The sequence below is a fragment of the Lagopus muta genome, chromosome 2, assembly GCF_023343835.1.
Source record: "Lagopus muta isolate bLagMut1 chromosome 2, bLagMut1 primary, whole genome shotgun sequence".
NCBI lineage: Eukaryota > Metazoa > Chordata > Aves > Galliformes > Phasianidae > Lagopus > Lagopus muta.
Genome location: NC_064434.1, coordinates 63,378,316 through 63,390,849, shown reverse-complemented (window position 1 = coordinate 63,390,849; position 12,534 = coordinate 63,378,316). Strand labels below are relative to the sequence as shown.

The window sequence follows — 12,534 nt, the reverse complement described above, 5'->3', positions numbered from 1 at the left end:
TTCTCTCTGTTAAACTTGAACAAAACTGCTCTTCTGTTGCAGAAAGTATGAGCAGATTACAAGCAAGTTAAACCCCTGTAATAGCAGGGCATAAGTATCGGGCATTGCTTGGAATCTGGGAAAGGATGTACACAAAGCTAAAAGATGAGCAGATTCTCTAAAGTATCAAAAACCCCCTCACTCAAAGAAGCTAGATTTGCAAGGTAGTAGCATGCCTCCTTCCAGTAACATGCAACCTAGAAAGAACAGCTGGAAATGTACTTTGGAAAACTACCTTCTGCTTTTCTGTTGATTCTGCTTTTCTGTTGATGTTCTGATTTCCATCTTTTTGTGATTTTAAACTGGCAGTGGGTGCTTTCATGCACACTGTGCTCCCTAGTCTTAAAGAAGCTCTTTGTTTGATATCCATGGCCTGTACAGAGCTGAACTGCTACGTTCATGCTCTCACTGAAATTCTCTTCAGTGAAGAGTGATGCATTTCTGGTGGCTGAAGGACCCACCTGAAGTCTTCAAGTATGATGAGAGCAGGATTTAAGGTGCCACCCACAAACTTTTAAACAAAGAGCTGAGATGAAAAAAGAAGCTTTATCTTTAATGGCATACCTACATTTAAAAAATACTAAAGAATTGCATACTTAATGCCAACTTTTATCTCGAAGCTTAATTTAGATTGTTCTAATGATCACCTATTCTTTGACACTATTTATTAATACAACTTAAACTAAATAAAGCAAAGTGTTCACTAATGAAGTTAAAATGCTGCATAAGCTTATTTAAAAATCTATACAACTACTTTTTATGGTATGAAGTAGACTGTAATAGCACAAATCTGGAAAAAAGGACAGGTAGAATTGCATTATGACAAAGTATCATAACGCTTCAGTATATTTACATGTAAAGAAATTATATTTCTAAACTCTATGAAAAGTACAAAAAATAAAAAAATAAAAAGCTTACAGGTTGGGGTATTTCTTACATATCAAAAGTAAGCACTGCAGCCCAAAGGCAATTATTTGTTTATATGATGAGTTTCCTTTTTTTGATTTTGGTGGAAGAGTGCCATCTACTGAATTGTTTGAATTGTACCTTAACTTTTTGTTTGTGGTGGTAATATTGAGCTAACCTGTAAAATTGTCACTACTACTTTGATAGCAGCAGCAGATTAAAATTTTCTCATCTTTTGGTGATTTGCAGAACTAGAAATTATGTTAATGTGGAATTCGTAATAAAATAAAAAGAGAAGTATTCTAGACCTTATTTTAGGTTTTCCCAAACATGGGAAAACACTTCTAGACTTAGCAGTGGCTTTATAGTCAGAAATTGGCATTAATTGACAGTAATTGATTGGGAAGGATTGGCTGTATCCTTTAAAATCATTAAAATGTCTGTCTTATTAGATAATACAAGGTTCGTTACGCTTTTGTAAGTTGAGCTAAGTAGGCATATGAAAAATCACTTAACATCCAGTTCAACACATTACATTTGTTAATACTGCTGTTGGCAATTCTGTATGAAATATTTTGACACTGGGAGATAATTTGTTCTTCCCCCCAAGTACTGCTTAGGTTTAAGAGCAAAAAAATGGCTCTACCTTTAGTTGTGGCCTAGAAGCTAGGGATATAAGAAGAAAGAGCCTGGTTAATTATTAATATTGTGATATAGTCTATACAATCAGAAGGATGGAGGAGGTAGGATGTTCATAATACATTAAAATTTGGTGTTAAAAATAAACTGGTTTAAATGGATGGCGGATGAATAGGACTTGAAAGCATGCAAAGATATTTGCCTCTGAATTTTGGTGAAGTTTCTTCAGAGTATATAGTTATTTGCTAGTTTTATTCTCCTGTGTGTAGTCTTTCTAAAAAAAAAATGAGTTAGGAGTTACAACCCATTTCAGTACATCTTGTATAGTCAAAGGAACCATTATGCAAATGTATTTGTATCAGTGTTGTTCTCTCTCCCCTTGTGTTCTGCTGTTCTCCCTCCCTCTCATCCTACTTGAAAAAAAAAAAAAAGCCAGATTAATCTCCTTTTTTGTGGCTTATTATTGAAAGCCTGTAACCTGTCAGCTCTGAGAAAAATCAACTGAGTACAACCTTTATAGAAAAACTTGCTGGTACTTTTCAAAGCTATTTGGAAAATACTGTGTTTGTGCTTGTTTATATAAGTAGCTTTGAAGCTTAAGATCTGTTTTGACTCTTGGCCTTTTTTTTTTCCTAGAAAAAAAAAATAAAAAAAGAAGTAACTGCTGAATGCCCATTGCTGATCAGTTTCTATGTAGACTAGTTCAGTAATTAATTTTTTTTCTTACCATAAGTTAAGAAGTTTTATGCTTTAAAATTGCGGAAGCTGCCTGTATGGAGAAAGGATATAAGTAATGTCCTTACTGAGCTATGTACTCTAGGATTATTCTAAACAGTTGACATTGAAACGGTTGGCTTCTGATGTTTAAAGAAGGTGAGCGCTGTGTTATGAACAAGGTGAATATGATGATTGCGTTTATGCAGGAGTAGATCTTATCACTGACTGATGCAGAAGTTGAGATGTTCATTCCAGGGGCGTGTGTAGTCATGAGTTCAGTGGAAGCAGCAATAGCAAACGGCACTAATTGATTGCTGTAGCCTATCCAGTTAATATGACATTGGTAATTATAAAATTAATATCTAAAAAATCCTGTTTAAATATTATGCATCCTCACCGAATAAGAATGATTGAAGTTGATAGGGCTTCTGGAAGCCAACAACCTGCTCAAGCAGGGCCCCCCAGGTTGTTATCACTCTCTTCACCCAATAATGAAAACTCCTGAGATCAGATGGTATCAAATAATTTTGTGACAATGTACCTCATATAGTTTTATGGTCAAACTTAAGTCATCCAACTGGAGCTTCTTAGCCTATATCACTTGTATTAAAACAACTGCTGAACACTCAGTGCAGTTGCTCTCAAAAATACTTGAACTTTGTATAATGGTTAAGATTCCTAAAAATTAAGTAAAATGTATTGCATTTATCAGTGTGTAAATGGTCTCTTTGGAGTCCATAAATGTATGGAACCTTCCTTTCTTTGTGTTGTTTTTATTATTATTATATTTTTCCACTCTTATTTTTCCACGTTTGGAACAACCAGGACTGAGATTCTAGTCTCGTCTTCCATTAGGTGCCTCACATTTTTTTCACCCTTACAACTAACAGAAGCAGAATGTAGATTTTTTCATTGCCTGGAAGTTATATTTCTTTACTCCCTAGAGACGCATGTGATGGCTTCCAAATACTATCTGTAATGTTGGCTCTTTTTCTGTGCAAGTAACGAGGTCAAACTGCAGATATCAGCTAATTCAGCAAGTGCTATTTTTGATGTACAAGCATTGCAGTGTCTTCTGGCTGGCTGTATCTGTCAATCTTCCTTTTCCTTATCCTGTTTTCCTGAAGTCAGTTTTCTTGCCCTCTCCTATTCTCCTGGCAAAAGGAGAATACATTGTAATCATCCACCTAGAATCCTCATAGTAAGCTGTTGATGGTAATTTGATAGTATTTCCATCTGACTAACTTCAGTATCAGTTTTAAAAGCTAATTTTGTTGTGAGGTAGATGACAACACCAGACTTGTCATAGCAAAGCAGTAAACTGTGCAACTTCTGAAGAGGATTGCGGCTGTGAGGTGTGGCTGCTTTTCTGAGGAAGAAAGCTTGATCTAACATAGCCTGAATTGTATGGGCTTTTATCATGTGTCCCATTGCCATTGCTGGTGCCTGCTCCTGCCCCTTAAAGCTTTGGTTTGTGCTGGGGTGATTTGTGGGAGCAAAGGAGAGGTGCTCTTAGTGTCACTGGAGGAGTGCTGGGAGAGAACTGGTGCGTGGCCTTACTTGGAGGAGAGAGGGAAAAATGTCTGCAGACACAAGTTCAGCTTCCCTTGAATGTAGAAAGTGTTTGTAAAGTTATGTTCTTCCTTGATGTTTGGAAGGCAACCATGTACCGTAAGACTGAAGAAAATGAGACCTGCCCATTAACACAAGATTACTTTTTCAAATTACTGAACTGTTACCCTGCTTTGCACCTTTATATGTTACAAAGTTTATTTTATGGCACTTTTCTTAATTCCATTTTTTTTTATCTGCCAAGAAAAAAGCTTCTACTATTAAAAAAAAGGAGAAAAAAAAAGAAAGAAAAGCAAAGAAAAAAAAAGGGAAAACAAACCAAAGGACTGCCTTGGGTTTGCTTTGTTAGTACCTCTGGTAAGATTTAAATGTAGGGTTTAAACAAAATTTGAGAGGGTTTTTAGTCACACAAATCAATGATCAGAGCTGTCTTCCACCCCATCCTCTGGGATAAATGCCATTTTTGTCATTTGCAAGGAAGTCTGATATGGGGAGGGAATAGAAGGATACTGACGGGACCAGAAGGGACATCCTGCCTCGCTTCACCAGTCTGCTGCTGAAACCGCGCTCTTAGAGCTTCTTGTTACCTGGGTAATGTAAATGCTTACAGGAAAGGGGACAGCTCATCAGTTTTCACAGTAGGGCTGCAAATTGGACTAAGATAAATGCTCTGCAAGATGAAGAAATCTAGGAAGTCCTAATGTTCTTTTCGGAGCTGTAACCTCAAATTTGTGAAAGCAGACTGCAGTCTTTCAAAAATGTGCTTTTATTATACTTCATTTTCTTAATGAAGTTGTAGTGTTTGCACCTTTCCCCCAGTACACTAACCAAGCAAATGGAATGTAGCTGTTGCTCTGCCACTAAAGTTGGAGGACAAAAGCATTAGACCTGGACCACTTTGGGGACTTGTTTTATAAAAAGAAAAATGAAATATATGCTGGAAGTGGTATCTGTATGCAGTAAGTGCTGTAATTCTAGCTAAAAGCTTTAGCAGCCCTGGATATGTGAAAGTGAGTCTGTTGTTTATAGAGATGTTGCTGTTTATTTTCCTGATTCAGGTGCATTTTAAGCTGTAGTTCCGTTCACATAAACAACAAAGAGGTCCTTGTTTTTTCTTGTTTCGTATTTGTTTGTCTGCCTGCTGTTGTCATTTACATTAGGAAAGTGGATGTGAAATATTAGTAAATATTTTATGCTTTTTCAGGCATAGATAGTGAAACAGAGTGAATAAAAAAGACCTGCTTATGTGAGAGGTGTGAGCATAGCAGCTCTGAGCAGTTATGAAGACCTAAGTTTTTGGAAAGAAATGCTGTAATCTTTCTGTTCTTGAAAAATGGTGGTATGCTCTTACTTGCAGCTTGATGTGAAGTCTAAAACTCCAGAATGTTTTGAGACTTTTTACTTTGTCATGTTTGTTGGTATTGAATGAACATGAAAGGTAAAAACTAGTTTTGTAGACATTGTCGACTGTGGTACTTTGCCACTTTGTGAATAACTCTTTTACTGTCTGTGTGTATTGAGGCACTGTTCTTTGCGATTGTTTCTGTGAGAAATCATACTTTTGGATGAGAGAGTGATAGTACCAATCAGACCTAGGCACAGATAGGATCATCTAACAGTTAAGTTGAATGAATCAAAGCTGATCTACTGCTTAGAGGACTATACATCAACAGGAGTGCACATCGAATTTCAGAGTACCATAAATGAACTGTTTGGGTTTTTGTGTGTAGTTGGATTGCATCAAGACATTGGCAGTGGTGAGTAATCCCAGCCTGGCTTGTAGTTGTTATATGCTCAGAACAGTTTGGAAACCTCGCCATCTTTGTATTTTTCTGTTATGGTAATTCTTGGGGGCCACAGTTGAGGTACAGACAGCACTGCGTGAAGTAAGTGGTGATTTTGCTGTCTAGAAAAATAATTGGGGGACAGACCAAACAAAGTGGTAAAACGTTGTTTAGAAATGGCTGTTTTAAAATATGCAAATGTAATCTGCAGCGCTTTAAAGCTCTGTGCTACAGACTGGTATATGAAAGAGAACTCTAAGCAACCTTACTGATTTGTACATAATTCAGATCAGTGGTATGTATCTTTCTCTAGTAGATCTGTATTTTGTATCACAATTGCCAAATGTTTATTTACTGTGAAATATTACTGCTAGAGTTTTGAGGAGTATCTGGTAACACATTCTAAAGGTTGCTAGATTTGTATGTGTCTTGTAAATCCCAAGCTATTGTAATGGTGACAAATCTGATACAGGTATACAGTTCATATCTTGTGCTGTACTATAAAACTTCATTGCAGTATAATATGAAGTTGAGAACAGTTTGAAAGGAAATTGTTATAAATGTGATTCTGTATTCATGAGTGGTTTATGCTAGGGATTGAATTGATAGCTACAGCTTTTGCAGCTGTTTCCAGTGTCAGACAGGTCAACCACATGTGAAGAAACAGCCTAATATTTAAAAAAAAAATATGAAAAAGACCCATATGCATGACAGAAGTAAAAAGTGAAAAGCCTCCTGAGGTTTTCATACGTAATTTGGAATTTGTTTTCATTTTCAAAAAAAAATGCTATTTAGGCAGATGTGCACTGAGTTGTTCCCATGCAGGTAAGCTATAAATACTAAGATTTTTGATTTTTGTTTTTTTTTCTTTAAACAGAATTTAGCAGCATTAAAACACAGTAACAAACTGAAATGCTTTAGTTCTGTCTGTGTGAAAAATTGAAAAAAGCAAGGGTAACTCTGTGAAACATCTATGGCAAAAATACATTTTGGAACTCTTGCTACAGATTTGGTAAGGTTATATTTGTGTGATTCTATGGTTTTTTAATATATGACCTGTGCTAGCTGTTTGGAAAGTGAACACTGATGTTAGTTCATGTGCACCTTATTACTTCCTTCACTTGTCCAAGCCTTTTGTCTTTTGTCTTTTGCTTGCTTTCTCATAGAACGTGCACTAGAGACAAATGGTAGTGTTTGCTGTTGTCAATTTCCTTATCACATTGGGGAGCACAGAAGCAATAGTCCTAGCTACTGCTGAGAAGCTCTTAAACTTTTTTGTTCATATTTAGATTAATAGACAGAATAGCAATAGTGGGAAGAAGTGCTTGGAAGGAGAAAGAATTGGTATTTGAGTTTAAAAAAACCAAACAAAAAAACAACAGATCTGCTCAGAGCACACTGTTTTTCTCTACAGCAACCCTAGGCCTTTGGCAGGCAATTTTTCCTGCCTGTAGAATGAAAATGCTTTGCCTATCTTGTCATTATCCATTACAGTCTCTGCCTGTTTCAGGGAGTGCTGTGTGGTAAAGTCACTGCTTAGTATAGTAAGTTCTTGTGCCTTGAGCGGGCACACAAAAAGATATGGAGGGATTGGACAGGCTCAATTTCTGAAGGTCCCTTCCAAGTGAACCTCTCTATTCTCTTATCCTTCTACATCCAGTATTGAAGTATTGAATTCAGAAAACTAGGAGACTTTGCATTGGTTTAGAAAAGAAGATTAATGATGGTTAGGGTGATGATATTAATTCAAGATGAGAATAGTAATTCTAGCTACCAGATGAAAAAGTGAAGGCAATGTAATCCTTGGTTGAAAGCACTAAATGGACTAGCTGCAATGATTGGTTTTATTTTTTTCATAACTGTGAGATAAGAGATCAAACTGTTTTTCAGATCTGTATATGTGGCTTTCACTCACTTGTCAAAAAGCAAAAACTTCCTCTGTATGTGTAAACTTTTGTAAACTTACTTGTAATGTTGCAAATGTATTGATCTGTGGAAACTGGTTTATATGCCCTGGAAAATGCTAAAGGATTTTTGGTCCAAAGTTCAAGCATTTTTAATATTGAAAATTATATTAACTGGTAACAGTGCTTCCAGAAATACTTGCAGTAGACAATTCTTGAAGCCAACATGTGAAGGATAAAATTTGTGAAGATTGGAGCGACTCAAAAAAATCTCTGTATTTCTATGTTTTTCTGGGTCATACTTCTCTTGTTATGAGGCAAGGTAGCCATGAAGGTTCCACTCCAAATAAATTGTGGGTGGTGAAAGAATAACTGTTACATATTTAAGTTGGAAACTAATTTCTGTGGAGATATTTGGGAAAGCTTTTGTTAGAAAACTATTTCAGGGCAGATAAATAATTGACAAGTCTTAAAATTCAGTTCCTGTATACATCTGAATTTTACCTTTAGAAATTGCTTGTCTTTTACTGCAAGTAGTTGTCAATTCAAGTGAACGCAGAAGTTTGAGCAAGGCTGATGTAAATAGTCTGAAAATTTTGTTCTTCCTTGTGGGGATTTTTCCTTTCCAATCTTTTTGCAAAAGCACTGTACGTTAAAAGCATTCTGAATTTGTAAAGAAAGATATCCTCTTGGGGAGGGAGAAGTGTGAATTCTAAGCGTATTTATTTATTTATTTATTTATTTAAGTGCTATTAACTGGCAGTGGAACGCAGTGGAACACAGATGACTTCTTTCTACAGAAACCAAATTGGTAAGAATTAAAAATACAGAAAGGGAAAAAAAAAACAGGTGATGCGAGCTGACTCTTTAAGCCTTTCCACTCGAGAACAAAATTAAATTACTATTTCTATTCAGGGAAGAAAGCTGGAATTAAGTTTACTGGATTATTCAACATCTGTTTAATATCTCTCTCAACACTTGGCTGGATGTTACACAGATTCATTAGGTTAGGAGAAGAAAGTGATGGAAGTTTAAAAAGTAAAATACTGAGGTGTGTTGAAGCAGACTTCTTTCTACTGCAGTTCTGCCTGCATTTTGTCTCACTTCTCAGACACTGAGCAGGAGATGCTTGTGATTTTTAACTTCCATTTAACCTAGTAGTTACTTTTGCTTTTCCACTGTCTCTAGTATGAAGGCATCTATCTGTCTATAGCATATATAGATCTATTGATAGATGTATTCACACTAGATATAGGTAGATATGAATGTTTGTGTATATATGCATACACACACATATAAATTAAATATGTAACAAATACCTTTTTAAAGGGTATTTGTACCCACTTCAATTTGATCATCATTTTCTCAGTAAATGGAAGACTTGAAAGTTGAATGAGAATTGTAATGATTTGTTAATTTCTAGTGTATACTAACAAACAAATTGTATATTTTCAATGACTTGCATATGTCTTTGAAATGGTTTCCATTCTTCCCAAGATGCCTGCTTAAAACTGTAGGTGTTCAGCTCTTTGGCAAAATATTCTCCAGGAATCCTGTTTGTGCTGTAATGACTATATACTGACTGTTTTACATTATTCATTTGGATGTGCGTTATTTCTGTTCTCTCACCTAGAGGTTGGAAAGCTGCCTTAATTTCATGTCTGGAGGAAGAGGATAATAAAATCGAAAATACAAAGTATTTGCAAATCAACTATGGAGATTAGAAAGAGTCTGTTGTTACTTCTGTTTAGTATTCATTATAAAAGCAGAGGACTGATTTATGCATGAGAGGGAAAATGAGCACATTTTTGTTATCTCATAGTTGGTGTGAATCCAGGAAATCTTGATACTGCGATCCTGGAAATTTACATTGTACATAATTTACCATTGACTCCTCTGTATTTTGGCTACTGATTTTTATTTTTATTTTATCTCTTCCATGGTACATTTTCTTTTAATATTCCTTACATTATTCAACTCTTCTTTTATCTGTAAGTAGCATTTCAAAAGCAGATAAATCTCCTTTGGAACTTGAAGAATTTGATCATTTGGTTATGAGGCTTATTTAAATAACTTATGCTAGTCCTGATATTTAACACTACTAAAATAACTGTCTCATCATTCTCTATTGTGTTGTCATTGACAAAGGATCCTTTAGATAAATATAAGTTGAGCCTTTATATGTAATTTTCTTATTCAATGGGGATAAATAAAATGGACCTTTTTAATCCTTATGTTACTATGTTTATAAATGTTTTTTTTTTCTTGATGTTAAGATCTATGTGGTTAAATATTTTAAGTATTTGAGCTAGAAGCAGGATGTTAGCCTGTTTGAATATGGTATTACTGATGTTGACAATGTTTTTCTTTCTCCTACATTGCATACATCAATTTTTCCTTAATGTTAACAATTCAGCTTTGGTCGGCCAGGAGTTGAATGTTACTGCCAGCATGACAGTGGAGCTGCAGTAATCCAGCTTCAGTTCCTGATTAATGAGGTTAGTAAATCAATGTCTGTATTCTGTAATTTAGAGAAGATGCACTGTGTGTTCCTCAATTTCTCACTAAGCAAACATCAAATTATAGATACCAGTCATGCCAAGAATTACCTGTTTTAAACACTAATAATAAGGTAACTTTTTTAATAGTATACATTGCTTGACTAACTTTTGAAAATGACTTCATTTCTACAGTACTCCTGCTACAAGCAGGAACTTTTTTGCAGTAATATATCCATTTCTGTCAGTAAATATTGCAAGTCATCCCTTGAAGTAAAGTACACTTTTAATAGTACCAACAGTCTCAGTGGATTGTTAACTTTACTTTAATAGCTAATGTTTTAGATGTGAGCTGAGAAAAGATCTCTGATTTGAATCCTCAGCAATTTCACATTTATTTCGAAAGACGTAACAGCTGAGACCTGACAGCAGTACTGTTCTTGAGCTACTTAGGGACCAGATTTTTAGAGGGATCGCTACCTCAGAGAGATGCTGAAGTCAAGTATCACTAAATTTGTCAGCATGTAGATGTTAGCTGCGGAATTTATTACTTTATTTCTCTACAGATATGTGCTTGAGGAAACTTGTGCACTCCAGAAAAAGCTTCTTTGCAATTACTCTTCAGTATAGCACGGAACAAAATGTTACCAGGCTGAACACTGCAATCAAATCAGTTATCTCACTACTACTATATGAAACTTATCTGTGCTATGATTTTAACATGCATGCTTGTAAATATTTTAATATTGGTAGCAAATTGCAATATTTCTTCTATAATGTTATTAATAGTATTTCTAGAGTTCTAGAAATAAATTCAGTAAAACTTTATTTTAAACAGGGAGCTCTTGTGAGTGCCTTGGCTGATGATACCTTACACCTGTGGAACTTACGTCAGAAGAGACCTGCTATACTTCATTCACTCAAATTTAACCGAGAACGGTAGGGGTTGGATTGTTGCTTTGCATGTTACTATCACAGTGTGAAAATGAAAGATTGGATTTATTGATGCAGTAGAATTAATAAATTGTTAAATGATTGAAGTGGGATATACATTGGACTTGAGTTATAGGCTGTTACGATCAAAAGTGCTTATGGGTAGATGCAGCATATCTCTGCTAAACTGAGGTGAGTTGTTTTTTTTTTTGCTGTTTTTTGCTTCTTTGCTTTTTGTTAACAAGTTTTTGGAAGTAGTCCTTTCTTTTTTTTTTTTTTTTTTTCCTCCAGAATGAGTACAATTTCAGCTGGCATGCTGTGCAGCTTTTAAGCAGTCTAATTCTGAGCTGGACTTCTCAGAGCTCAGAGATGCCTAGCACGAACGCAGACTAGTCTATAACTTGCACCTCTGTTGAGCACGGTGGGAATAGGCTTTAAGTAATAGATAGCAAGAAGGAGGAAAGCTTAAATATTTATATAAAACCTTTTAATGTGATATACAAAGTGCTTGGATAGACTGCTGAGCGGATTGTAGAGTAACCTTAGACTTTTAAAAAAAAAGAGCAGGTCACAAAGAAATTTGTCGGGACTGACATAGGTAGAGGTTGTTTTCATAGGGTAGAGGACTAAGTGATTCCAAGTTTCTCTTGAAGTTGTTTTTGTAATCACTATGTATAAACTATTGATCACAAAACACATTCTGCATACCAAAGATGTGTCAGGGTGTATGTAGGATAAAAGTCAAGTAGAGAGGAATGAAATTCACCTCTAGTTTAAGAGGAGTTGTCCATCCATAGGAGATACAGTGGTGTATCCAAATGTAATTCTCCCCCTCATCTTTCTTCTTGTTTCTTAAATAGCTTTTCTCTTACCTCCGTAGCTCCTTGTAAAATGTAAATGTAAAATTTGTCTTTACAGCCTGAAGTAAAACATTGGATGACAGCTTCTAACTAATGCTTTAAAGTGGGTATCTGAGGAGGTGATTCTGATTACATGTAAATCTGTTGGAAGCTGGTTTAGAGTCTGAGATACAAAGATATCTTTGTTTAAACCAAGAGGAATTTTGAAACCATCATTTTGCTCTGAATGCATCAATCTGCTTTCTAGTTTAAGCAATATTTTTCCTTTCTTAAGAAAAACCAGTTCAGAGATCATTTGGGCATACCTGACTTCCACAGCTTGACAGGTTGGGAAGATGGGAAGAGAAGGAACCTCTTGAAATTCAGTGAATAAAGTGCAGGGTCCTGCACCTGGGGAGTAATAACACCATGCACCAGAACGAGCTTGGAGGCTAAGGTTTCTCATTGACAACAAATTGACCATAAGCTAACAATTTAGCTTCACAGTCAAGAAGGCCAGTAGGTGTACTTGTCTTTATTAAGAAGAATGTTGCCAGAAGACTGAGGGAGATTCTCTTCCTCATCTGTTCAACCCCAGCGAAGCAACATCTGTGCTCTGCAGAACAAGACAGACATGCAGACCTCCACTGGACTCTCTTCAGGAGCACCGAAAATGATTGGATCATCTCTCTTATGAGGAAAT

The 12,534-nt window shown here is 35.7% G+C and overlaps 1 protein-coding gene across 7 annotated transcripts in view; it reads left to right on the top strand.

The window, feature by feature from the left end:
* The window catches only part of STXBP5 (syntaxin binding protein 5), a 100,885-nt gene that overhangs the window by 17,526 nt on the left and 70,825 nt on the right, over positions 1 to 12,534 (top strand). For all 7 annotated transcript variants that reach the window (XM_048935421.1, XM_048935419.1, XM_048935415.1 and 4 more), the window contains exons 3-4: positions 9,978 to 10,059; positions 10,898 to 10,998. In XM_048935421.1, the coding sequence (XP_048791378.1) occupies positions 9,978 to 10,059; positions 10,898 to 10,998 (183 nt within the window). The remainder of the gene's footprint in view (positions 1 to 9,977; positions 10,060 to 10,897; positions 10,999 to 12,534) is intronic.